Source organism: Melospiza melodia, chromosome 26 (assembly GCF_035770615.1).
Source record: "Melospiza melodia melodia isolate bMelMel2 chromosome 26, bMelMel2.pri, whole genome shotgun sequence".
Lineage (NCBI taxonomy): Eukaryota > Metazoa > Chordata > Aves > Passeriformes > Passerellidae > Melospiza > Melospiza melodia.
This window is the reverse complement of record NC_086219.1, coordinates 1993526-2020505: the sequence shown is the minus strand read 5'-3', so window position 1 is coordinate 2020505 and position 26980 is coordinate 1993526. Positions and strand designations below refer to the sequence as shown.

Sequence of the window (26980 nt, the reverse complement as noted above, 5' to 3'; positions counted from 1 at the left end):
GTTGAGAGGTAAGAACTATGTTCTTCCACCCTGCTGGATGTTAATAGAGACAATTTGCTAATTGCTTCCTGCTGAGTGGAAATGCCTCCTTTGCTGGAGGAAGGTTTGGGGTGTGGGTGGAGGTTCTGCACCAGGCACATCTGTGCAAGTTGTCAAACAACAGCATTTTGGGGAAATTATCTTTTCTGTTATTTCTAGGAACTGAGAGCCCCAGTGGAAAAAAAAGAAAAAAAAAAAGCAGAATGTTTTTGTGCTTGTTTCTCAAGTTCCTGCCAACATTTCTCTTTGTTTTCTTCCCTGAGAGAAAGGAAGCACAACCTGGCTCAGAGTGCTGAGCTTGGTGTCAAGGAGGAGATGTTTGAAAGTGTGAAAAATGTGTATTTTATGATTGGCTTTTCACAAATATTAAAATGAATATTATATGTGTTGTGTTAGAAAGTAATGCTGTATTAATTCTCTTAAAGTAGTGTGGTAAATATAGTTTTAGGTTATAAAAATGTTGAAATAGAAACGATGCTATGTAGGATATTTTTTTTAAAGAAAGGATTGCAGGGAGATAGCAGCCACAGGACACCTGAATCTTTCAGAGAAAGAGAATTTATTGCTCCACTATCAGAAGAAATGAATGTCTTCCCCCTTGAAGGTGCTGTTAGGATTCAGAGGAAGAAGATGATGATGACCAGACAGAATCCTGTGTTTGAATGGAATTTATGCATCATGTGTGAGGTGTATGAATATGCAACGGGCTGTTGTTTTTAAGGGTTAATCCTCTGTTAACGTGGGTCCTTTTTCAGGCTCGTGCTGCCCAGAAGAGGTACCCAGACTGTCTGTAACTCTTTGTCTCTATTGTCTCATATTGTCCTAATTCAAATTGTCCAAATGATTATTACTCTGATTGCATTACTATTTTTATAACCATTTCATTACTATTAATATTTTAAAATTCTAAAAACAAGCAATTGGCGTTTTTCACAGAAGGGACCCAAACCCCTCTGTCTGTGCTGTCACTGCACTGTGGGGATGGCAGAGCTGCCACAGCCCAGGACTCTCATCCCAAGAGCCCAGCAGAGCTCCAAGGTCGCTGCTGAACCTGCCCAGCTCGGAGCTGCTGTTTTAACAGCAGCCCTTTATAAATAGGACAGGCTCAGCTGCTTAGCAGCCTTATCTCCACACTTACAGGGATAAGAGCTGCTCCTGCTGCAGGGTTCAGGCCTCTTACAAAATGTTGAGCAACAGCAGGGCAGTGGCTGTGCTGTGGGAAGGGCAGCCTGCCACTTGAAGGGTTTATTTTTGAGCAGCCAATGTAAGTTGTCGTGGCTGTGAAAAATGGGCATGTTACTGTTGTTTTTTCACAAGTATTAAAATGAATATTATATGTGTTATGTTAGAAAGTTATGCTGTATTAGTTCTCTTAAGTAGTGTGTTAAATATAGTTTTAGATTATAACATAATGTTAAAATAGAAACGATGCTATGTAAGATACTTTTTAACTAACTCAAGAAAGGGATGAGATAATCAAGAAATTCTTCGCACAGAGATAACAGCAACAGGTGATTGGTGTTTTTCACAGTGGGGATTTATCACTTTCACCCTGGTGAATTTGGGAAAGCCCATCCCAAGAGCCAGCCCTGCTCAGTGAGAGGTGCGTGGCAGAGCTGCCCTGTCCATCCTGGGATGGTTTTTCCCTTCAAGTTTCAGGGCAATGTTTGACTCTTTAAAGCTGAATTCCTGCCTAGTGTCATGTTCCGGTGTCCCTTTACACTTTGAGAATCCCTTCCAGCACATTCAAGACGTTTGAGGCTCTGAGATCTCATTAACCCCTCAGAACTGTGAATTGTTGCCTTCATTCCTTGCTCTGGGATGAAGGACTAAAGAGGAATTTTGCCTCAAAATCCTGTACTTTCAAGAGTGGTGTAACATGGCCAGTGGTATTTTCCCACATCTAGCAACTGCTTCTTCTTTTTCAAGTTTGTTACAGCCTTTACTGACCATCGGTTATTTACAGCTCCCTGGTTCCCCAAAAACAAATTACTACATAAAGGAAGAAGAAAAAAAAATCCCCAAGTGCCACATTCTCTTATGATGTAATTTGCTCTTACTGTGTGAGTTCATCCTGTGTGATTTATCCCATGAGTGTGGCCTCTTTAAAGCAGAACATGCAATTTTGAAATTACAAAACCCGATAGATTTGGTAACTGAAGAATTGTTTTCTTGCTGGCATCCACCCAGGCGCTGGATCCTCCCTCTGCTGAAGTTGTGACAAAGCTGCTGATGATTCTGAGGATTCTGAGGTACCAAAACCTTTTTTTTTTTTTTTTTTTTTTCAAGTAGAGACTGGAGAATGTTTTTTTTTCACATTTCACCACTTAAATCTGTATTTGAGAGGAGTGATCCTCACAAAGCGGTGTGGGCTGTCGAGCAGTTTTGTGTCACAAAGGGCATTTCCCAGATGATGAAAGGCCGGATTAAGGTAAAAGTTGGTGACTGATATTGTGAGCAGGGCGTGAGGGATGTGCCAAGAGCCACACCCTGGGCCAAGGGCGGTGTGAGCTGCAGGGAAAAGGCAGGAGGAGGGCAGGGGATGGTGCAGTGTGTGCCCGAGCTGAGGGGCATGGAGGAGGTGAGATGGATGTGGGATGGGGGCCTTGGAGGGATGGGATGGTGGGAGGTGACACGGCTGGAGGGATGGGATGTGTTAGGAAAATTAATCTACAAACACCAGAGGTTTGTGTCCAAAATGGAGACAGAAGAATCCTTTTTTGCTTTATTCGAATAAAGGGAGAGGCCATGGGTCATTCCACTGGGGTTTCTCCAATTTTTGGAGGACCCAGCCTCCTTTTTATCCCAATTTCCCAGCCACATTTTCCTTCTCTCTTTCCCCGTTTCTGAGGTACTTGAGAGGTTCAGACTTCCTAAAACACCTGATCCCAAAGATTTCCCTCTAATGTACAACCCTCCCTTTTCATTTTTAATTCCTATCGAATTTAGGGGTTTTTCTTCCCCATTGTTTCTATCATCTTTCAATGTCTAATTTCATTTATCAGCAAACCTAAAGCTTATTTCTAAAAGCAAATCTCTTTTTCTATTCATCAATCAGTGGAATCCTTCCCATGGTTTACTTTTATCGTCCAGGGCTGATTTTATCTACCAGCAGACCCACAGCTGGTTTGGAAAGACAAATCCACCATTGCTCTCAGATGGGATGGGATGGTTGAAGGTGTGGGATGGTGGAGGTGGGATGGTGAGAGGTGAGGTGGCTGCAAGGATGGGATGGTTGGAGGGATGGGATGGTGGAATTTGGAGATGTGACTGTGGGGTGGTGTGAGGGGTCTGGGATGGTTGGAGGGGTGGGATGGTCCAGGGGCTGAGGGGTCGTGTGAGGGCTGTGGGATGGCCGGAATTCGGAGGTGTGACTGTGGGGCGCTGTGAGGGGTGTGGGCTGGCTGAACGTGCCCGCCGCCCGTATCCCCCACTGGCACCTCCAACGCGGGTAAAACCCGATGCAATCCCAGCTGCTACAGCCCACCCAGCTCCCCCCCCCCGCGGTTAATGACCGCTAATTAGCGCTAATCACCCCTCGGGCCAGAGCCGGCCCCGCGCAGCCGCACCGCCCGCGCCTGCGCGCCGGGCCCGCGGCCGAACCGCGCCTGCGCGGGGGCGGCGGGGAGGGGACGATGGAGGCGCGCAGGGCCCGCCGGCCCCGCGCCCCTCACAGCGCCCAGCGCCGCCAGCAGCGCCGCGGGGCCCGGCCCTGAGCCACGCCGTGAGTGGGGGCGCGGGGGAGCCGTGCGGGGCAGCCCGCGGGGTCCTGAGGGGAGAGCGGGGCGGGTGTCCCCGGTGCGCGTCCGTCTGTCCCCCCGGTCCGTGTTGCCGGTGCGTGTCCCTCTGTCCCCTGCCCGGTGTCTGTCCCCGCCGGGGCCGCTCCGTACCCGCGTGTGTCCCAGGTCCCGCATTCCCTCATCCCGGTGGCTCCGGGGCAGCCCCGAGGCCGGGGAACCCTTCCCGCAGGGATGGATCGCGGGCCAGCCCCGCTGGTTGCCCACCGAGGCCGGGTAACGCTTCCCGACTGAATTTGGGGGTAAATTCCAGGTTTTATGGACTGGATTTTGAGGTGAATTCCAGGTTTTTAGGGACTGAATTTTGGGGTGAATTCCAGGTTTTTATGGACTGAATTTTGGGGTGAATTCCAGGTTTTTAGGGACTGAATTTTGAGGTGAATTCCAGGTTTTTATGGACTGAATTTTGGGGTGAATTCCAGGTTTGTAGGGACTGAATTTTGGGTCTTTTTAGGGAAGACCCTCAGGGCTGCTCTCCCCACACAGCTCAGGAGGTGAATCGAGCTCATCCCGGGGCAGTTTGTGCCGGCCAGGATAGGGTATGGATCCTGTCTCCATCCTGGAATGCTGATTTTCCTCCCATTTTCTCTCAGCAGAGCTATTAGGGAGTGGGGATTAATTACAGGACAGTAAAAACCCCTTCTCTGTGTTGTCATTACAGCGAGGGCCGGATTTGCTGTTTGCCCCCCGAGGTCCCACCCTGGGTTCGGGTGCCCGGGCCGCGCTGGGTCCGGCAGATGAAGGGTTAATAAATGGATTTGTTTTGCCTGGGCCGGGCACGCGTGATGCCCAAAACTGCCCGGGTTTGGGTGGAAATAGCGTTTGGGTGTGTAATCAAAACCTAAAATTGTATCTGCTGCCAGGCTGCCGGGGTTTAATAGGGGTTGTGGTTCTCTGCAGGCTCGCTGGGATATGAAGTTCTAAACTAAACCAAGCTTTGTCTGTCTGTGTGTCTGTTCCATCATTTTTGTGTGTTTGAGAGGAGGTTTAGTGCCTGGGGATGGAGTCATAGGCATGTAACCTCTGCTGGAGTGCTTTATTCAGCAAAATTCAACAAAAGAAAGCTCCACAGAGCAGAGTGATCAAGCACACAGTGCTCTGTAGCAATGGGACAAGAGGTGCAGTTTTACATTGTCCTCTTCTGCCCCAAGAGAAAGTCAGTAATAAAGCACAAAATGAGTTTTGAATTACTGATATAATTTCTAAGAAATCACTTGGTGATTTCTTAGAAAAATGCTTGGTTAAAGCACTGTGAGGATTTTGTCAGGATGGACCTTACAGTAATCCTATAACCAGGATGATTTAGGGCAGGGCATTGAGCAGGAAAAGTTTGTTATGAAAGAACAGCTTACAAGCATGGTCGTTATAAAATAAAATTAAATACCCTGGTGATTTGCAGCCTTGCAGCTCCTGGGGTTGTATAAAGGGGGTTTGATGAAACCCTTGGGATGTTCTTGTTCAAGGGAACGTGGAGTGAAATTAAAAATGGGAAACTGCAATAAAACTGGAGGTGGATATGTGTGAGAGGTGATTCACCTGGCTGTTTGTCACCATCACAGGTATTTGTTGTTAAATGTTGACGCTTTCTCAGTTGTCCTTCGTTCTGCAGTGCTGGACATTGAAATACTTGCTTTTCTTGTGTTGTTTTTAATTTGGCCATGATTTAAAACAGAGCAGCCTTTTCATGAGTTTGTTACCATGTGCTTAAAGGTTTTTTGGATCCCATCCTGGAAGCTGCTCAGTGGCAGTTTTGTCTTATGTCAAGTCTGCTTATTCAATAAAGGTCTTGTGAGGGAATGTTAATTAAACAGTACATGGTGTAAGCTGTGGTTAAAACATCCTGAACTGGAAAGCATTGCATGGAGGGAATATCAAGTTCTTAGGCTGTATTTAGTATGTCTGTGCACTTCTTACTTCCAGTTTTGTGCTAATCTGATTTTCTTTACTGTCAGCATCTGTCAGATGAGCATTCCTCACTCAAAGCCACGTGGAAACACATCTTGCTTATTACATAAATTATCCTCTGCCTCCTTTGCCCAACTGATGGGCACAAAATTTATATTTCAGCTCAAATTGCCTAAAAATAGAGCTACATTTTGCTAATCTTAGCTGGACAGAGTTGCAGCTCTGTTGCAACTGCTGTTTCCCAAGCCGTGGTCGTCAGAGGTGGCAGAGCCATGAGTTACCCCAGTTAAACATTGATACCTCTCAAGGGCAGGGTGCTATAAATCATTAATGGCTGGCATTAATTGCACCTCTCTGCAGTGATGCTCTCCTCGGGTAAGCCTAAGCTACAGCAGGAGCAGAAGCACTTTCTCATTTGATTAGGTGGTGCTGTCTAATTTAGTAATGAGTCTGAAATTACAGCTGGGTTTTGTGGGTGGTTTTGTTGTCTGCAGGTTGGGGTTCTGGTGAAACGATGGGAATTTCCCTCAGATTTCTTCACTGGGTGATGATTTCCCACAGCCACACTCCATTTTCATGGTAGCACCAATGTTTGGTTCTCTCTCTGTGCAGGATGAGGTTGAATGATGGGGATTGCCATTCTCTGGGGAATTTCCCCCAGATCATCCTCGTTAAATGATGATTTCCCACAGCCACACTCCATTTTCATGGTTGCACCAATCTTTAGTTCCTCTCTGTGCAGGATGAGGTGGGAGCTTCATAAAGGGATGAAACCACTGGGAAAAACATCTGCAAATTTTTACTGAACCAACTTTTCCCCCCTGTGTTGGAATCAACTGAGGAATGTGCTGCACTCTCATGGATACCATTTGTTTATGGTTTAGTGTTTGTTCATACACTGAAAGTTGGTTTCTATTTTTACTCTGATATTCTGATAAGATTTCTTCTCTATTGCTTCAAGTAATGATGACAGCTTACCCACAAGATCTGTACAACTTCTGCAGTTATTCCAAGTTTGTTTTGTTTTGGTTTTGTGGTTTTTGGTTTTTTTATGTCTGCAAAGCTGTGCTCTGACCAGCTGTTTATCTCTCATTTGTGCTGGTTCTTCGTGGAACTGAAATCTGCACATTTGTCCTTCTTTTGTCCTGTTTGTTTTGGATCATCTCCCCAGTTTGTCAGAAATGAGTTAAGGGCTTAGGTATTGTCCTCCAGCTTGTTTTTGTCTCTTTTATTTTAAAAGCTGGAGCTTATTAAGTTTATTTCCATGGCATTATCTGACAGGGGTTGATGGGTTTTTTTTCTCTTTGAGTATTTTATTTTCTCTGTTTAATATATGTATCACCCTATAGGAAACTTTATGGTTTTTCCTGACTTTATAGTTTTCCTGTGCCTTGATTCCTTGGCACATACTTAAAGCTTTTTTTTCTTTTAAATAGCTAAAAAAATTAATTTTATCTCTTGTGTAACTGAAGACACAAATCTGTGCTGGGCCCTTTCTCAGTCTGGGAACACAGTGGTCATTTTTAATTCCAGGAACTTCTGATTACCTTGAAGAACTTCCCAGATTCTTTGGAGAGGCCTTTATTAGTGTGTGCAAACTGTGTTTAGTGTCACATGCTCCTCCAGATTTTCTTGCAGGGACTTTAAAACACTTTAATTGCTGCAAAACAATTATAAAAACCACTGTGGGGGCCCTGGCAGAACTGCACCTTGGTGAGCAGTGCTGGGCACAGAGCAGGAGCTGCAGAAAACAGGGAATGGCTCAAAGCACAGCTCAGCTCAGCAGCAAAGCTCCTCTGGACAACTCCAGGAGTTCCTTCATGTTAAGCACAACTCCAGTTTTATTGCAGTTTCCCATTCTTAGTTTCACTCCTTTTCCCCTGAACAAGAACTTCCCAAGAGTCATCAGACCACCTTTATACAAGCCCAGGACATCCCCCAAAAGAGCTGCAAAGAGATTGAATTTTATTTTATAACGACCATGCTTGTGAGCTGTTCTTTCATAACAAACTTTCCTGCTCAATGCCCTGCCCTAAATCATCCTGGTTATAGGATGACTGTAGGGTTTTTTTGATGTTTAGCCTGTTATCTACTGAGAGAAGAGGGATTGAGATAGCAAATTTCTGTTTTTCCTTGAGCCAGCTGCAGCCACCCCAGGACATCCCCCAAAGGAGCTGCAAGGCTGCAGATCACCAAGGGATTTCATTTTATACTATAACAACCATGCATGTCAACTGTTCTTTCATAACAAACTTCCTTTTCAATGCCCTGCCCTAAATCATCCTGCTTATAGGATTACTGTAGGGTATTTTTGATGTTCAGCCTGTTGCCATAACAAATTTCTGTTTTTCCTTGAGCCGGCTGCAGCCACCATGGGAATTGAAAGGAAAGCTCCGCTCCCTTTGCAAACACTGAGGTTTTTCCTGTCCCTCTCCCCTGCAGGGATTGAATTTCTGCCTGGCTGAGGTTCCTGCAGTGGCAGCATGGAGATGAGTCGGGAGAAGCTGTGTGCCAGCAAGGCTGATGGCAGCTCAGACTCTGCCTACCAGTGCTCGGCGTGCCACGGCGACCAGGACTGGGGCAGCACCAGCCGGGGCCGCGCCAAGTCACGCAGTTTGTCAGCTTCACCTGCCCTGGGAAGCACCAAAGAGTTCAGGTGAGGCCCCTGCTCCTTCCCCCTGCTGCTGGAATAAACCACATTTTAGTGCTTTTTAAATATGGCCATGAGGGATTCTAAAAATGCACCTCGGAAGGTTCAAAATGAAGGTGGGATGTTGGCTAAGAGCAGACTCAAATCAAAGGTTCATGGCTTGTCAAAACAGGTCCAGTCTCCAAAAAATAACCAGTCAGCAGTAGAGGCAATTCTTCAGATTTCTACAAAAGCTCAAGCCAGAGCTTTAGTGCTCTGTGTTAAAAACCTGCGTGTGAGGCAGCAAAAAGTAACTTTGTGTTTGCAGACGGTTTCAGACCCATTATTTTTTTTTGGAGCCAACTTTCTGATCTCATTCTAAAAATGCCCCTTGGAAGGTTCAAAATGAAGGTGGTGTGTTGACTAAGAGCAGGCTCAAATCAGAGTTTCATGGCTCGTCAAAGCAGGTGTCTGCAGAGCTCATAGTCTCCAAAAACTTGTTAAATCCTGCATGTGAGGCAGCAAAAAGTAACTTTGTGTTTGCAAATAGTTTCAGCGTAGTGAGAAACACCCGTTCTTTTTTTGAAGCCAACTTTTTGGTGTCATTCTGAAAATGCACCTTGGAAGGTTCAAAATGAAGGTGGTGTGTTGACTAAGAGCAGGCTCAAATCAGAGTTTCATGGCTCGTCAAAACAGGTGTCTGCAGAGCTCAGAGTCTCCAAAACATAATCAGTCAACAGTACAGACAATTCTTCAGATTTTTACAAAAGCTTTCACTCAAGCCAGAGCTTCAGTGCTCCATGTTAAAAACCTGCATGTGAGGCAGCAAAAAGTGACTTTGTGTTTGCCGATGCTGTCAGAGCAGTGAGAAACACCCATATTTTTTTTTTTTTGAAGCCAACTTTCTGATGTCACTGCAAGGCTCCTGTCATGTGGGCAGGGTGGGTAGAACTTCTGCACTTCTGCTCTGCTGATCTTTGGACCTGCTGTAAATATTGAGCAGCGTCAGGGGCAGCGCCGTGTCGGGATCTTGTGGGAGGCACAGCAGGGCTTGATCACCTTCCTTGTGCTGGGGCTGTCCCTGAAGCATGGGCAGAGCCACGAGGGAGCTGCTCAGCAGATGCAATTCCTGTGCAGAGCTCCTGCTTTGCTGGTAGGAATGTTCTTGGGAGGCAAGAGAAGCCACGGGTGAGGCTGAGGGCACAGGGGGTGGTGAAGGGAGGTGACTGAAACCTTGGAAGGTTAGGAAAGAACTGCTCTGGGTTTGTAGTTAAGGGTGTTTGATGCTTTAGGGAAAGAACTGCTCTGGGTTTGTAGTTCAGTGGGTTTGGTGCTTCTGGGAAGTGTCTTCTGAGGGCTGTGCTCTGTTGGAGCTCTGGTCAATGTATAAGATTTGATATTCCTGGTGGTTTGCCCTTCTCTACTCAGACCTTTCAGTCAGTCTACATAGCAAGTCTAAATTTTTGTGTATTTTCCAGCTAAACAGCTCCTTTTTCAACCAGAAGTGCTCTGTCTTCTGAGGGCTGTGCTCTGCTGGAGCTCTGGTCTATGTGTAAGATTTGATATTTAAATTGTGCTGTAAAACCTGGTGGTTTTCCCTTCTCTACTCAGACCTTTCAGTCAGTCTACATAGCAAGTCTAAATTTTTGTGTATTTTCCAGCTAAACAGCTGCTTTTTCAGCCAGAAGTGCTCTGTCTGTTGTGGGTTTCATTCAGGGTAATTGCTGCTGAGATTTTCCTTCATTAGGATGCTCTGCAGTCGTTCTCTGGTGTCTTCACTGCAGAGCTGAATTGTCTCAAGGCATTTTGCAGGCTGGCAGGAAATGCTGCTCTCAGGTTCCTCTGTGCTGCTCTGCTCCAGGTAGCTGCCCAGCTGCTGGGAACTGATAAATAGATTTTCCTCAAAGATGTGCAATTTCCAGGACATTGCTGCTCATTCTCAGCAATGGCAGCCTGGCTGGGAATAACTTGAATTTCTGTTCACTCTTTATTGAGCACTAATAAAACCATGTGGAATCTCAGGGAGAATTTACACCACTTCTTAATTAGGGCTTGCAGAGGAAACTTTTGGAATGTTGTGAAGGTCAGACTGGATATTTAAAGCCTCACATGGGAACAGAATTTGGCCCATTACTGGGAGTGGCATCAAATAATGACCTGTGTTGGGAGAGGGCAAAAATTGGAGTTATCTGGGAGAAGCAGGAGTGGGGCAAGAAGTGGGAGGTGATGCTGCCAGGGTGTTATTTAACCATGCTAATGCCAAGGGTAATTGTTCACAAGTAGATAAAGACTTATCTTCCCTTTGCCCACATTGATAGACAAGTTAATCTCTTGTTATGTCAGTCCTTGCTCATTTTTCTGTTTTAGTATCAGTGAGGTAAAGTTTATCAAACACTTAGTAATGCTCTTATCTGACTGGGTCAGTCATGCCTGGATTACAAATGGAAAAGAAATTATTCTGGTTTTGTTTTTGGAATTCAGATCTTAGACTGGCATATTTTATTGGGCAAGGAACTAATAAGATGTTGCTGTTGTTCCTTAATTATATGTTTAACCTGTGATCTGGTTTTGATTTTTATTAAATTTCTGAGGGTTTTTTTAGCTCTAGGACTGAGTCATCAGGCTGGCCTGGGCTGCTTTGTAACACACAATGGAAGGCACTGCAGTGATGATTGTTGCAAGCAAGATGTGATTGAATTAAGCCCAGGAAATAAATGTTTCCCCTTTTTTATAATGGAATAATTCTAATAGCAGTCACATAATGCTTGAACAGTTCCGTGGCTTGAGCAAGTTTTGCTGCCAGTTCCAGGAGTTTGGGAGGAAGGTGGGGCAGAAGAGTTGTGGCTTTCTCCAGCTAATCTCATCCTAGAGCCAGGAATAACCCTGTGTCCTGGTGGGATTCAGTTCTGAGGATAAATGGCACCTCAGAGCCCCTGTTTCTTTGAGGACAAATATTTTATTAGAGAAATAAATGGGGGGAAACAGCAATTCTTCTTCAGCCTGATACTGGAGATACAAATCTCCATGTGCCTCAGGGTTGAAGAATTTGATTAATTTATTAATTGAAATGATCAAGACACTGTGACTTAAAAACACCTGGAGGTGTTTGTGGTGGTGTTTGCAGGGGCCTCAGGATGAGGAAGGGATGACAATCCTGACTCCATGTTTCAGGAGGCTGATTTATTATCTTATTATATATATTATGTTAAAAGAAAATGATCTATTAAAACTATACTAAAAGAATAGAAAAAAGGATTTTATCAGAAAGTTTGAGAAGAATAAAAAAGAATGGTAATAAAATCTTGTGACTGCTCACAGTTCTGACACAAGTAGTTGTCATTAGTTATCAAGTAAAAATAATTTTCTAAATCACATTCTAAAGCAGCAAAACATGGAAAAGCTGAAACTTCTCAGCTTCTCAAGAGAAAAAAATCTTAATAAAAAGGTTTTTCATAAAATATGTCCATGACTGGTGTTGGAGAGCTCCTTGTCAAGTCACACACTGGGAAACCCAAAGCCCTCAGAGGGGAGAGCACTCACTCAGCTGTTTTAGCTGTGTTTATACCAGATTCAGCCATTCTAAAATGTGCTTTTAGGTGAGATGTGGTGTTTTGAGAACCACAGAATAAAAATGTTCTATGCAAAATGAGCTTTTAGGTAAGGTGTAGTGCTTTGAGAACCACAGAATAAAAATGTTCTGTGCAGGCCCTGGGAAGGTGAGAGCTGCTGTGCACAGTGACCTGCCTGGGAAGCACACGTGGGTTCAAGGAATGCTCTTTGCCCTGAGCTCTTGGTGCAGCTGCTGCAGAGCAGGATTGGTGCTGGGGCAGGCAGGCAGAGGCAGTTTGTCAGCACATCTCACTGCTTGTCCTTCTGCCCTCAGGAGAACACGTTCCCTGCATGGACCATGCCCAGTGACCACGTTTGGACCAAAGGCCTGCATGCTGCAGAATCCCAAAACCATTATGTGAGTATTCCTCCAGCAGTGGCACTCTGCTCCTGCTGGGGCAAAGAAAACCACTCTGCTTTTCCTCTGGTTCCACTCTGTTCACCTCATAATCAGAATTCTCAGAATCCCCAGGTTGGAAGGGACCTTAAAGATCCCAAACCCTCAACTCAGCCCTGGCACCCAGTGCCACACCCAGGGATGGTGACTCCACCACCTCCCTGGTTCCTGGGAATTCCCAGAATTCCCCCAAATTCTCAGAATCCCCAGGTTGGAAGAGACCTTTTAAAGATCCCAACCCTCAACTCAGCCCTGGCACCCGGTGCCACATCCAGGCTTTGTTAAACACACCCAGGGATGGGGACTGCAGCACCTCCCTGGGCAGCCATTCCTGAACTTTATCACCTTTCTCTAGAAAACTTTATTACCTTTCTGGGAAAACCTTCTTCCCAATATCCAACCTGCATTTCCCTTGGTGCAGCTCAAGGCTGTGCCCTTTGTTTCTGTCATTCCCTGGAGAAAGAGCCCAACCCCAGCTGAGCACAAGAACCTTTCAGGAGCTGTGCAGAGTGACAAGGTCACCCCTGAGTCTCCTTTTCTCCAGGCTGAGCACCCCCAGCTCCCTCAGCCCTGTGTTTGTATTTTATGTTTGTATTTTACCTGTGTTTAGAGGTTTTCATGTTGCTTGATTGCCATCCTAGGGTCAGTTTTGCCAAGTTGGCATGACCTGCAAATCCATAGTTTGGTGTCTAAAAGGGCAACTCCCATATTTCCAGCTCAATAAAAGTTCTTTATTGCACCACAGGGGGAGGAAGAGGAGCTGTTCTGTGAGCTGTGAAATCTGAGGGGAGCCTTCTCCCTCCCTTGGTGATCATGTTTAAATTTGTGCTTTCAATTTTTCTGTTTGGTCTCTGGTACTTTCAGTTAAAGCAAGTTTGCTTTTAGACTGTTGATAAATGTGGGAATAAGGGCTGGTTTCTGCCTAGTGGGGCAAATAAACATTTTAATTTTGTAGATGGACAAAGTTCAAGTCTTGCTTTCTATACTTAATAAATGGGGTCCTGGCTTGGCCAGGTGAGGAATTTCAGGCTTTAACCAAGGTGGTGCTCCCTGGTTTTGGGGGGCCCTGGCACAGAGGTGTCCAAAACCAGGTTGGACATGGCCTGGAGCCACCTGAGATGGTGAAGATGGGACTGGATGAGCTTTAAGGCCCTTCTAACCCAAACCATTCTATTTTTTGCCCCTTAAAAAAAAAAGTTTTCTTTAATTGCTCTTCCAGTTAACTGTAAGTCATTGCAGTCAATATTTATTTGCCCAAATCTCTGCCTCACTAGACTGTGACCTTCCTGGTGACATCCAAGCCTTTCCTGGGAAATCCCACCCAGATCCCTCCCTTTGGCAGCTCAGAGCTTCCTCATTCTCCCTGGTGCTGTGAGGAGCCCTGGGTGCTGCAGGTTGTGTTTACCCACCTGACTGGGAATTTGCTCCTCCCAGGGGCTGGCCCAGCCCTGGGATATAAAACCAGGGCCAGGATCCTGCCAGGGAAACCTTGGGCTGGGAACAGAGCTGTCCCAGGCTGCTGAAGGCAAGGATTTGTTTGAAACAGCAAATTGGAAATTACTTTTGCTGCACACGAGGTTTTGTGGGTTTTAAAAACAAGCAAAACCTTGTTGGTGTTTTTTCCCCTCTGCTGTGGGTAATTTTGTTAAACTCTCCTCACTGGAGAAATTATTTTTAACAGAAATCATAGTTTTTATGTGCAGATTTAAGTTAGGGAACGTTTGGTGTCTCTCAATACAACCAGCAGCTCTAGAACTTGCAAATTTGCTTTTTGATGAGCAGATGAATGGAATGAACACTCAGTGAAGAAAGGATCAGGGGCTTGTGCTCTTGAGAGAAGGGGAAATCAAATCCCTGTTTATTTTTCTTCAAATGGGATTTTCTTTATGAAGCCTTGCCTCGAGGATCTGGAGTAAAGTTTTCCACAGGATTTTTTGTAAAGCCTCGCAATTTTTATTGGAATTGATTGAAATCTTCAGTAGAAGAAAAAAACATTTTTTAAGGGAAACATGTATTCCTCTGAGGTTGCAGTTATTAATAAGTGATAAAAGCCTCAGCATTTTATTTTATTTGGAGCTATTACATTTGCCTAAGCCCTGGAAGGAAACATGAAGATCTTAAAGCAAGTTATGAATAACTTTTCATTCAGTAGAAGTGCATGGAATTGGTGAGTACAGCTGAAGCAGGCAGGCTGGCTGTTTGAATGGAGTTGGTGCTAATTCTGGCTTTGTTCAGTGCTGCAATCCCTATTTCTTGTCAGCATTATTGATATTAGAGCCCTGCATTAACCTTTAGTTTCTCCTGAACATGAGCATTGAAATAAAATGGATTTTAAATTTACATTTAGAGTGTTGGATGGGGAAAAATGAAGCTGTGACTTTTTCAGATCCTCTAATTGAATATTTCTCCTTTGAGTCAGCACTAAACCAGGAGGAAGCAGTGGTGTCAGTTCAGGAACTTTTTCTGAGAGCTTTCGTGGTGCTTCTGTTGGCAAAGTTCATTCACAGGACAGCAGGGACCAGAGTTATTAATTCTGTGTTATCACCTGTGTGTAGTAAAGCACAGAAACATCCCTGAAATAGGAATTACTGCTTTTCATTCAGAAACATCCCTGCAATGGGAATTATTGTATTTCATTCAGAAACATCCCTGAAATGGGAATTATTGCCTTCAGAAATATACTGCAATGGGAATTGCTGCCTTTCCCTCAGGAGCATCCCTGCAATGGGAATTATTGCATTTCCCTCAGGAACATCCCTGAAATGGCAATTACTGCATTTCATTCAGAAATATCACTGCAACGTGAATTATTGCATTTCCCTCAGGAACATCCCTGAAATGGCAATTACTGCATTTCATTCAGAAATATCACTGCAACGTGAATTATTGCCTTTCCCTCAGGAACATCCCTGAAATGGGAATTACTGCTTTTCATTCAGAAACATCCCTGCAATGGGAATTATTGCCTTCAGAAATGTACTGCAATGGGAATTATTGCATTTCCTTCAGGAACATCCCTGAAATGGCAATTACTGCATTTCATTCAGAAATATCACTGCAATGGGAATTATTGCATTTCATTCAGAAATATCACTGCAATGTGAATTACTGCTTTTCCCTCAGGAAGATCACTGCAATGGGAATAATTGTATTTCCCTGCCTGGTATGTAGGGCTGTGTGTTCCCCATATATTAATAAATAAATTCAGATCCCTGCAATGGGAATTTTGCAGTTTCCTCAGGAACATCCCTGCAATGTGAATTATTGCCTTTCCCTGCCTGGTGTGTAGGGCTGTGTGTTCCCCATATATTAATAAATAAATTCACATCCCTGCAATGGGAGTTATTGCCTTTCCCTGCCTGGTTCACAGGGCTGTGTGTTCCCCATACATTAATAAATAAATTCACATCCCTGCAATGGGAATTATTGCCTTTCCCTGCCTGGTGTGTAGGGCTGTGTGTTCCCCATACATTAATAAATAAATTCAGATCCCTGCAATGGGAATTATTGCCTTTCCCTGCCTGGTTCACAGGGCTGTGTTCCCCACCCTGGAGGATGGATTTTGGCCAGGTCAGGAGGGTGTCAGACCCTGTGCTGATGTTTGGGTGTTTGTGTCCCCCAGGCACATCCAGGACCCAGCAAGCCAGCGGTTGACATGGAACAAACCTCCCAAGAGTGTCCTTGTGATTAAGAAGATCCGTGATGCCAGTCTGCTGCAGCCCTTCAAAGAGCTCTGTGTGTACCTCACTGAGGTGAGAAAATTCAAATTACACCTCAGATCTCTCCTGCTGCTGGTTCTGTGCAGAGTTTGTGCAGCCAAATCTTCATCCCCACCGCCACTGGCTGTACTAAAACTTGTTGCAGAATTTAAGATCAGTATGAAGCTTAAAACTGAATTGATGAAATTAATTAAAATTGTTAATTATAAAATTAAATTAATTGAAATTAAGAAGATCCGTGATGCCAGTCTGCTGCAGCCCTTCAAAGAGCTCTGTGTGTGCCTCACTGAGGTGAGAAACTAGAAATTACTGCTGATTCTGTGCAGAATTTGTGCAATCAAATCTTCATCCCCACTGCCACTGGCAGTACTAAAAAATTTGTTGTGCAGAATTTAAGATCAGTATGAGGCTTAAAACTAAATTTATTAAATTAATTAAAATAATTAAAGTAAAAATTTCCATTCTGCTTGCAGTTCTGAATTACAGGAGTGGTATATAATTTTAAAAAACATTTAAGCCTTGAGCAAACACAGCATTATTGCTGTATCTGTAATCTATAGTCCAAATCCCAAGCTTTAATTTATTGCATTTAAATATTTATTTAAATTTTTATTTAAATTTAAACATGTATATATTTATATAAATTTAAGCATTTATTAACTGTTCTGTGCATGCTGCAGAATTCTCATCAGGATCAAATCACACATTAAAAACAGCCAGCAGATGCAGAACACTACTGTAAATATTATTTATAGAACTAAATAAATGGAAATTATGGAGAGAATTAAGTGTGTTGTTGGGAGGTCCCTCACAAGTTTATTTCTCTCTCTTCAGGAGAACAACATGATAGTGTATGTAGAAAAAAAAGTATTGGAAGACCCTGCTATAGCTAATGATGAGAATTTTGGACCAGTGAAGAAGAAATTTTGCACCTTCAGAGAAGGTATGGAAAGGATTTCTTAAAAGGACAGTTGTATTTTTTTTCCTTGGTGTTTTCTTAATTGTTGGGTCAGATTTTTAAAACTTTTATATCTTTTGCAGGCAGTTGTTACATCTTAATTGTGCTTTTTTATATATGTGAGGGAATGTTTGTATGCTGCAAATTGTAACTTTTCTTCCTAAATTTTGTTAGGAAATTAAGAATGTGGATACAATTTAAATGAAAACTTTTTATTTCAATGTTTCTCCTAGACTATGATGATATCTCCAATCAGATAGACTTTATCATATGCCTGGGAGGAGATGGGACCTTGCTTTATGCTTCTTCACTTTTCCAGGTTGGTTCTTATGGGAAATAAACCCATAAACCTTTTCTTTTGGAAGTATTTAAAAGTGTTTTTCCCCCCTCTTTTTTCCTGAGTTCAGCATTTGTCTTTTGTTCCTCATTCTCAATCTTTTACCTTGTGAAAATCATTTAAATATGTTGTTTTTTATGAAGCACACTTGAAGTTTCATCAATAGTCACAATATTTACAGGCAAATAGTTGAAGTATGGATTGCTTTGACTGAGTAGCTTTAAAACTCTTTTCTTTATTGATAGGGTAGTGTACCTCCAGTTATGGCTTTTCATCTGGGATCCCTTGGATTTCTTACTCCATTTAATTTTGAGAATTTTCAGTCCCAAGTCACTCAGGTTATAGAAGGTAAATTTAAGGGGACAAGGTGTGGTGTTTGTTTGTTACTTTTTCTTAATAAATTCTTTTAGGGCAGCCCTTAAGATTTGAAACTTGAGAAATGCACCTTAAATTACCAAAAATGCACCTTAAATTACCAGAAATGTATCTTAAATTACAAAAAATATATCTTAAATTACCAGAAACATATTTTAAATTAACAGAAGTTTTGCATTGCATTGACCCATCCAGTGCTGCTCTCTGTACTGCTCTGTAAAAAAAAAGGGCTAAGAAATAACTTTATTTAGTAAATATGTGTAAGATAATGTAGAATTTATGTTAAATGGCAACTAAACATAGAAATAAAGTGCAGTGTTTAAATACTGAGAAGTCAGGCAAATAAAGTATTTGAGGAAATAAATTCTTTTGAGTTGCATCCAAAGTAGATCCTGCAAAGATGTTTAAAACTCTCACTAGAATGTTCTCTTTTAACACATGTTTCTAATGCTTTAATTTTCTTTAAGCTTAGCTTTTGTCTTACTGGAGATCACGAGCCCAACAGTATTTTCCCATTTTAATCATGTCTATATAAAACTGAAATTTTCTTTTAACATAATAAGAAAAGTGGGAAGGGACTGGCTTAAAATTTGGCTTTGATTTTTGCTCGTTGCTACTAAAAATCAATTTTGAGCTTCAGCCAAGTGCAGCCAATTATGTTGTGAATGAAACTGGGAGTGTTGGAAGCTCAGGAATAGCTGGGTGGGGTTTGCTAGTGTGGGTTAGTCACTGCTGGGGTGATTTCCTGGGCCAGAATCTCCTTTTTTGAGTGTTTTTTCCCTGTTTCTCCCTCCAGGCAACGCTGCTCTGGTCCTGCGGAGCAGGCTCAAGGTGAAGGTGGTGAAGGAGCACAGGGACAAAGGCTCAGTGCAGAATGGGATAGAGGAGAATGGAGTCGTGTCTGCAAGCCTGGAGAAAGAAGTGGGCAAACAAATTATGCAATATCAGGTTAGAGGAAAAAACAAACAAAAAAAACCCCAAGATATTGTGTGTAATTTGTATTTGTTTCATTAAAGTTCTCCCCAGCAGTGTGGGGCTGGGCTTTGCTCAATTTCCCAGTTTTTTTGCTGCACCATTTCCTTTGTGCAATCACAAGTGCTCATCTCACACTTTGCTCTAGAAATAATTTCACAGGGTTGTTTAGGCTGGGAAATATCTCCAAGCTTGAGTCCAAGCTTCCTTCCATTTGAGAACAAAGTAGTAGTTCTAAATCAGACACACCAGACATAAATGAGAAGAAAAACCCTGCACATTGTTAGTGACCAGCTCCTGGGGAGTAATCCTTAAAATAGAGATAATTTCACAGAATTGTTTAGGCTGAGAAATATCTCCAAGCTCGAGTTCAACCTTCCTTCTATTTGAGAACAAAGTAGTTCTGAAGTTAGACACATCAGACATTTACATTTTTATATTCTCAGAATTCTTCTCATTTTTTTAAATGAGAAGAAAAAGCCTGCATGTTGTTAGTGACCAGCTCCCGGGGAATAATCCTTAAAACAGAAATAATTTCACAGAATTGTTTAGGCTGAGAAATATCTCCAAGCTTGAGTCCAACCTTCCTTCTATTTTGGAAACAAAGTAGTAGTTCTAAAGTCAGGCACACCAGATGTTTTTATAAATAAGGAAAACTCTGCATGTTGTTAATGACCACCCCTGGGGATTAATTCTTAAACTTCAAAACTTAATTCTTAAAATTAGGAATTAAATCTAATTAAATATTCAAAACTAAATTCTTAAACTTCAGCTGGCACTCGATAGGACAGAAATGTACAGAGACTTTAATTTGCAGGTACTAAATAACTGAATGTTTAGGAGATGTGGAAAGCCTGTTCAGTTTTTGACATTTATTTCCCTGCCAAGGCAGCAGCAGCAGGCTGCAGTGATGTTTGGTGTCGTGGCAGGTCCTCAATGAGGTTGTGGTGGATCGTGGCCCTTCCTCCTACCTGTCCAACGTGGATGTGTTCCTGGATGGGCACCTGATCACCACGGTGCAGGGGGATGGTGAGTGCTGCTCCCAGCTCAGGGCCAGCCTGGCTTGCCTGGGGATTTTCTCTCCTGGAAACAGCTCCAGTTCACTGCTGACAGCAAACAGAGTGTGCAAAGAATGGCTGTGTTCCTACAGTGAAGCTTGAGGTGCTGAAAGGTTTTGTTTATGGGCATGTGAGGGCAGGTAGCTCTTTTTTGGGATGTTATATTTCAGGCTAAAGGTAAGAAATAGCTCAGAAAGATTGGCTTGGATACCTGGGATTGCTGAAGGCAAACAATCTCAACTCATAAAGAGCAGGAGTTATCTTTCATTTTTTTCTTTAAGAGCTTTAAAGTCACTGTTACACAATTGTGTAACCTGAGTTTGTGCAATTCCTGAAAGCACGTGGCAGGGTCAGGGGGGAACTTCTCACTTTGTGTGTGCTGGGCTGCAGTGGAGCTGGGAAATGCCAAGGAAGGGCTTCACTTTGGTTCAGTGCTGCTGGCCCTGTCCTGTTGCTGTCCCCAGGGGTGACAGTGGGATATGTTGGTGTCCTCCAGAGCAATCCCTGGTTGTTAATGCTGCTGTCCCTGTCCTGTTTGCTGTCCCCAGGGGTGAAGGGGATGTGTTGGTGTCCCCCAGAGCAATCTTTGTTCAATGCTGCTGTCCCTGTGCTGTTGCTGTCCCCAGGGGTGACAGTGGGATTTATTGGTGTCCCCCAGAGCAGTCCCTGGTTGTTAATGCTGCTGTCCCCAGGGGTGAAGGGGATGTGTTGGTGTCCCCCAGAGCAGTCCCTGGTTGTCAATGCTGCTGTCCCTGTGCTGTTGCTGTCCCCAGGGGTGACAGTGGGATGTGTTGGTGTCCCCCAGAGCAATCTTTGTTCATGCTGCTGTCCCTGTGCTGTTGCTGTCCCCAGGGGTGACAATGGGATGTGTTGGTGTCCCCCAGAGCAATCCCTGTTGATGTCCCTGTGCTGTTGCTGTCCCCAGGGGTGAAGGGGATGTGTTGGTGTCTCCCAGAGCAATCCCTGTTGATGTCCCTGTGCTGTTGCTGTCCCCAGGGGTGACAATGGGATGTGTTGGTGTCCCCCAGAGCAATCTTTGTTCATGCTGTGTCCCTGTCTGTTGCTGTCCCCAGGGGTGATCGTGTCCACGCCCACCGGCAGCACCGCGTACGCCGCCGCGGCCGGAGCGTCCATGATCCACCCCAACGTCCCGGCCATCATGATCACCCCCATCTGCCCCCACTCCCTGTCCTTCAGACCCATCGTGGTTCCTGCTGGGGTGGAACTCAAGGTGAGCTTCACCTTCATTTTATTGCTGTTTGTGGGTTAAAAACGTCTGGGGTGGGCACTGGAATGAGGGGAGGGTGGGAGGTGTCCTGTGGGAAGGGGCTGGATCACACCAAGTCTGGCTCAAGATTATGCCTGTCTTTAGAAGAATTTGCCCCCTCAAATTGAAGAATTTGCTCCCTCAAATTGAAGAATTTGTCTACTTTAATAAATTTAATTGGAATATTTTACCCTTTTTCAACAGAACTGTAGCTCTGTAACATTCTACAGAATGGGAATTCCTACATTTGCATCCTGAAAAATGTTCCATAATCTTGGCTAAAAGTGCCTGTAAATGATCAGTGAAGGGAATCAAAAATTCTCCTTTCATGCAGAAATATTGCAGATCTTCAGTATACACTGGTAGCACTATCTGCAATTCAGCATTTAGGTTTTTTAAATATTGTCTTGCAGAAAAAAGACATTTTAATAGCTGAATATAAGATAGACTTGGTTAAGGGGTATTTTGCAAGGAAGAATCCCTTTCTCCTTTTGTCCTGGGGGTGTTGGAGGATTAGTATTGAGAAATAAATGTGTTCTGCACTTTTTGTTCCTGTTTTACAACATAAATTCAATGTTTATTCATGGCACAGCTCTCAGCCCACACTTTCATGTCAGTGGGTGTTACTGGCCAGTGGTAGTTAATTCTTTTAATGATGTAATTTAAATAAGAGCCAAACTTCCTAAATTTGATACCTTTGGATTCATTATGTATTAAAATGTATTTTTCTGGATTAACTTCATTATTTTTCTGGAAAGAAAAGCTAATTCAGCTCCTCAATTAAAGTTACAGGAATTAAAACTGAATTAAAGTTACAGGAACTGAACTGGACTGGAAGGAAGGGACAGGCTGGAACGGGAAGGTCTGTGTGGGTTATGACCTTGTACTTATAAAAAGTGGATTTACTGCATATAAAAAAACATATTTATAAACAAAAAATAAAGGTTTGGAGCTTGAGTGGTGTTACTGCAGTGCTGCCATGGACAGCTGAGGAATTCCAGTGCTAGTTGGAGCTCCAAGGGCTCAGTTCTGCCTCAGAGGGAGGTGGAGGAGGCGTTTGTTCCTTGCTCTGGAGTTTTGGACCATTCCTGTTTTGCAGATCATGCTCTCCCCTGATGCCAGGAACACGGCGTGGGTTTCCTTTGATGGAAGGAAGAGGCAGGAAATCTGCCATGGAGACAGGTCAGACCTTTCTGCTGATTGTATTATCTCTAAGTATAGAAAATCCTGATTCATGCAGCTCCTTCATTCTCCAACATCTGCCAAAAGGGTTTTTGGCAGTGAGGGAGAAGCTTTTATAAACCCTAACACCTCCCAGAGCACAGACTGCACTAAAAGGATTTCATTTCTAACTTGAGTTCTTCAGATCTGCCCATAAAAGCAAGTGAAATGTTCAGACTGTAAACATTGCATGGGCTTATCTTTAGAAAACTCTAAATTTTAACTTCAAGATAAATCTTAGGAATTCTGAAAGATACAAAGCAACAGGAGCTGCCTGTGAGCACAGGTGCTGGAATACTCCACACGGATTAAACTGGGTTAACTGGAGGGGTTGTGGTCACTTGCTGTGGCCCTGAGTGAGCAGAAGGGTGTGAAGTCCCTCAGTTTTGTGTTAGAATGTGCTGTGGAGGTGTTAAAGGCAGCTCTGGGAGGGAGATTGGCAGATTGGTTTTTCAGGATGCCCTTTTTCCTCTTGGCCCACACAAGGTGCCATGAAGGAAAATATAGAGCTGGTGTAACCCTCCATCCTGAGCAGGTTTTATTCCCTCTGAGCTTGGGTAATTTATAAAGGAATTTGGATCATCTATAAAGGAGTTCAGGAGCCCAATAAAGATTCAAACCCAAGGTTTGACCCTTGGTTACATTCTGGAATCCTTGGGCTTGTTGCTTAAAACTTGAAACTGAAAAGTGCCCAGTAAAGATTCAAACACCAGGTTTGGCCCTTGGTTAGACTCTGCAATTTTTGGGTTTATTGCTTAAAACTTGAAACCCAAAGGCCAAGGTGATGCCCTGGGTTTCCTTTGTCCCTGTGTGGGTGCAGGATGCCATGGAGGGTTCCCAGACACGTCACACAAAGCGTCCCCAGAACTTTGCTGGTTATTCTGAGATCAGCTGTGGCTCTGATCTCTGAGCATGGAGAGCTGCTGCTCGGCAGTGAATCAGCTCCGTGCTGGGTGGGACAGGCTGGGGGTTGTTCAGGTTGTTGCTGTCCCTGCCTGACTTGCCCTGTGCTGTTGCAGTATCAGCATCACTACCTCCTGCTACCCCCTGCCCTCCATCTGCTTCCGGGACCCCGTGAGCGACTGGTTCGAGAGCCTGGCCCAGTGCCTGCACTGGAACGTGCGCAAGAAGCAGAACAACTTCGCTGTGGAGGAGGAGGAGTTCTGAGTGTGCCCAGCCAGCAGGGCTCTGGCAGGGCAGGGGGGCAGAATCCCTCCCCTCTGTTGCATTTTGGAGCACTGGGATGTGGCAGAATCCCTCCCCTCTGCTGGATTTTGGAGCACTGAAATCTGGCAGAATCCCTCCCCTCTGTTGGATTTTGGAGCAGGGGAATGTGGCAGAATCCCTCCCCTCTGCTGGATTTTGGAGCACTGGGATGTGGCAGAATCCCTCCCCTCTGCTGGATTTTGGAGCACTGAAATCTGGCAGAATCCCTCCCCTCTGTTGGATTTTGGAGCAGGGAAATCTGGCAGAATCCCTCCCTTCTGTTGGATTTTGGAGCAGGGAAATCTGACAGAATCCCTCCCTTCTGTTGCATTTTGGAGCAGGGCAGTGTGGCAGAATCCCTCCCCTCTGTTGGATTTTGGAGCAGGGGAATGTGGCAGAATCCCTCCCCTCTGCTGGATTTTGGAGCACTGAAATCTGGCAGAATCCCTCCCCTCTGTTGGATTTTGGAGCAGGGGAATGTGGCAGAATCCCTCCCTTCTGTTGGATTTTGGAGCAGGGCAGTGTGGCAGAATCCCTCCCCTCTGTTGGATTTTGGAGCTGCCCTGTGGTTGTGGTTGATGTCCCTCAGGGGTTGGGATTGGGGAGGGTTTTGCTCCTTCCTGTGCATCAGGAGGGGAGTGGAAGGCTCTGATGGTTCTGAATTTCCTTCCAATGAGCAGTGGATTATTCCTGACTGCTATCCAAAACCACATCTGCAGATTTGATTGTAACCTCTGACTTACCAGTTCCATGGTAGGCTGAATGTAGCTACACTAGGGAAAAGTGGCAGCAGAAAAGTGGCATTAAAATCTTCCATTTGATAGGTTATAACTCCATTTAACACTGCTAGGAACAGAAAGGCTCTGAGAAGTTTTCTTTTTAAAAATAATAGTTCTTCTTTGTTATCTTGCCCAGAAAATACTTTCTTACTTGCAAGTGTGACACACTGAAGAAACATCCACAAAGGATGTTTTTTATTAATAGATGGAATTAGTAATAAAAAGTATATATTTTTAATATATACATTTCTTTCTCTTGTGCCCATTTGAGCAGTGGTTGACCCTGGCTGTCAGCACTGTGGAAATAGCCACAAACAGCAGGGATGAGCATTGATTATTTGTAGCTGAGCTGATTCACAGCTCTGCACTTCCTCTTGGTGGGAATCATCCATGTGTTGGTTTTTGTTATTATTTTTGTTTGATTCCCTGGGATAAATGGTAGCATTAGAGACTATCATGTTTAAAAATAATAATAATAATTCTCCAAGTGTTCAAGAAGAATCTGGACTTCACTTGCTACTGAATTCACTGTTGTCCTGAAGAAAATATCCTGTTCTGAGATCCTGAATGCCCTCAACTTCCATGGATACCTTCCAACTCTTGGTGCTGAGCAATCCAGGGTGGGATTCTGCATTGCTGGGTGGAGAAATGAGAGGACACATTCCCAGTGGAGTAGCAACGGTGCCTTCAGCACACTCAAGATTATTCTAAGTCTCACATTTACTTTTTTTAAGATGCTTTCAGGTGTTTCTAACTTCTCTCTGTACATATTTTATTGTATGTGCTTTTATGAAAGAACAAAAAAAAAAAAAAACCAACCAAACCCCACCAAAAGAACTGGTTGGGGTGGGGGGAAAGGGTTTGTACTGTACTTCAACTGCAAAATAGCAAACCCAAGGATAATGTTTACATTTATGTTCTCTGTGGTGCAGTCTCTTGATCATTTTATCCAAACTTCAGCATTTTCAAGTCTTGCTGCATCGCTCACTGAAGGAAGGGCCAGGAGCTGTTCAGTGCCAAGGAATGAATTTCCTGCCTGAGGTGGGAGTTCCTTGGGGATGAGGGAGAATCTCTGCTGAAATTTCTCATGATTGTCTTACGTTGTTTCTGTGGTCCAAAGTGGAAATGGGAAATGGTTTCATTTCCAGCCTCTGCCTGACCTGTTGTCCTCTGGTGGTTTCAATAATGTCTCATCCCTTTGGGAGGCTGAGCTCATGAAATGCAGGTGAGAGCACTTTTCCAGAAAAGAGAAACAAACTCTTGGTAATGATTTAAAATCACAACGAACAGCGTTGGTATTAATGAACGCTTGGTTTGTACATTTTGTAACATAGAATATTGCTTTGGTTTGGTCAAAACCAGATGGATTTTGGGATATCTTGGAGAATATCCAGAGAGCTTTTGGGATTTCTCTTTCACTTGAATCTGCAGTCATTGTTTTATCACTGTTTTGAAGCTGCTTACGGGTTTCCTGAGTGAGTATTCAGTTATTTGATAACTGGTTACTTTTTGAGCTAGAGAAGTGTCAGGCTATTTTGCTTTGGAACTATTTTATTTAAACATGCAATAATTGAGAGAAGGAGCAGGGTATGGTGTCTAGAGAAACGTGTGGATGAGTGCAGAATGAGCAGTTCTAGGCACACTGGGGAGTGGAAAATCATTTTGCAGAGGTGAAATGATTTATGAGCCTTATCTAGTATTTTTTTAAAGATAAAACTATATTCAGCACTTTTTATTTATGCTTTTTATAATAGTAAAGCTATTCTTGACTAAATTGCCAGACTTTTAATTTTCAGAGTGCACAGGTAATGAAATCTGTAATCAAAGTGTACTGAACTACTTTAGATCTACATTAGGGGTTAGCTTGAAATTTCTTCTTTCAATTTATCACCTGCTGCAATGGCATTGCTGCCTCTGAGGCTGCTGCAGCTTTGCTTGTACAGAGTTCTGCTGACAAAAGGCATTTTCTGGGGGTGCTGAGCCCAGGCAGAGCTGCAGCCCTGGCTCAGGGATCCAGTCCTGGCTTCTCCTCCAAAAGCTGCCTTGATTCTCTCTGTTAATCCATCACCAATCTGAGTGTACCAAGTCCCTTTCCAAGGCTTTTAATCTGCAAACTGAGGAGAGTGAGGCTGCAGCAGCCCTGGAGTTGTGCATTTCAACTGCTCCAGGAGCAGAAGCAGAAAAAAGCTGAAATGCACCTCACTTTATTGGCAATAAAACCTCCTTGTGCTAATGTAGCTTCTTCAGAATAACTTGGTCAAACTGTGCTAAAAAACAGGGGTTTGCTGATTAAGAGTTTTTAATAAAAGGGTTTACAGGTCACTGGCACCTGCAAATCCTTTCATCTACAAAGGGCCAAAATGGAAGCTGGGAAATTAATTTGTTTTTAAAAAGAAAAAAAGTTTTCCTCTGGTAGAAATGGAAGAAGTTGTTACCAACTGTAGTAGGGAATAAAGCAGTGTACTGAATTTTTAAGAGCTAAAAAAATCCTGTTACAGATTGTTAACATATTGAAAACTTGGTTTTAAATATTGTTGAGAAACAAAATATTTTTCAATCCTTTCAATAAAACCTTTTTGTAAAGTTGAATTGGTTGATTTGCCCTTTGACTGGGGAGAATAGAAAATAGTGAATTCCCAATCAGTTGCTTGGAATTGTGTGGGGAATTTGACATTTCTCATGGGACAGTGGGATCTCTTTGTGGGAATACAC

The 26980-nt window shown here is 43.6% G+C and overlaps 1 protein-coding gene across 4 annotated transcripts; it reads left to right on the top strand.

The window, feature by feature from the left end:
- Nucleotides 1-2601: 2601 nt before the first annotated feature.
- Nucleotides 2602-26857, top strand: NADK (NAD kinase). 4 transcript variants are annotated; one of them, XM_063177042.1, is made up of 12 exons: nucleotides 2602-2620; nucleotides 8184-8397; nucleotides 12254-12337; nucleotides 15999-16128; nucleotides 16930-17038; nucleotides 17287-17372; nucleotides 17636-17738; nucleotides 18562-18713; nucleotides 19667-19766; nucleotides 20869-21026; nucleotides 22162-22244; nucleotides 23303-26857. In XM_063177042.1, the coding sequence occupies exons 2-12, from the start codon at nucleotides 8225-8227 to the stop codon at nucleotides 23448-23450; spliced, it is 1326 nt and encodes a 441-aa protein (XP_063033112.1). In that variant the 5' UTR covers nucleotides 2602-2620; nucleotides 8184-8224; the 3' UTR covers nucleotides 23451-26857. The 4 variants fall into 4 exon arrangements, with proteins under 4 accessions (XP_063033112.1, XP_063033111.1, XP_063033113.1 ...); XM_063177041.1 differs by lacking the exon at nucleotides 2602-2620 and adding an exon at nucleotides 3670-3763; XM_063177043.1 differs by lacking the exons at nucleotides 2602-2620; nucleotides 8184-8397 and adding an exon at nucleotides 9368-9558.
- The last annotated feature ends 123 nt before the right edge of the window (nucleotides 26858-26980 follow it).

Excerpts from the sequence above, each read along its gene's own strand:
- NADK (XM_063177042.1), top strand. The coding sequence starts at position 8,225 with ATGGAGATGAGTCGGGAGAAGCTGTGTGCCAGCAAGGCTGATGGCAGC. Across the intron at positions 16,129-16,929 it reads TCTGTGTGTACCTCACTGAG|GAGAACAACATGATAGTGTA; the intron begins GTGAGAAAATTC and ends CTCTCTCTTCAG. Across the intron at positions 18,714-19,666 it reads AACAAATTATGCAATATCAG|GTCCTCAATGAGGTTGTGGT; the intron begins GTTAGAGGAAAA and ends GTGTCGTGGCAG.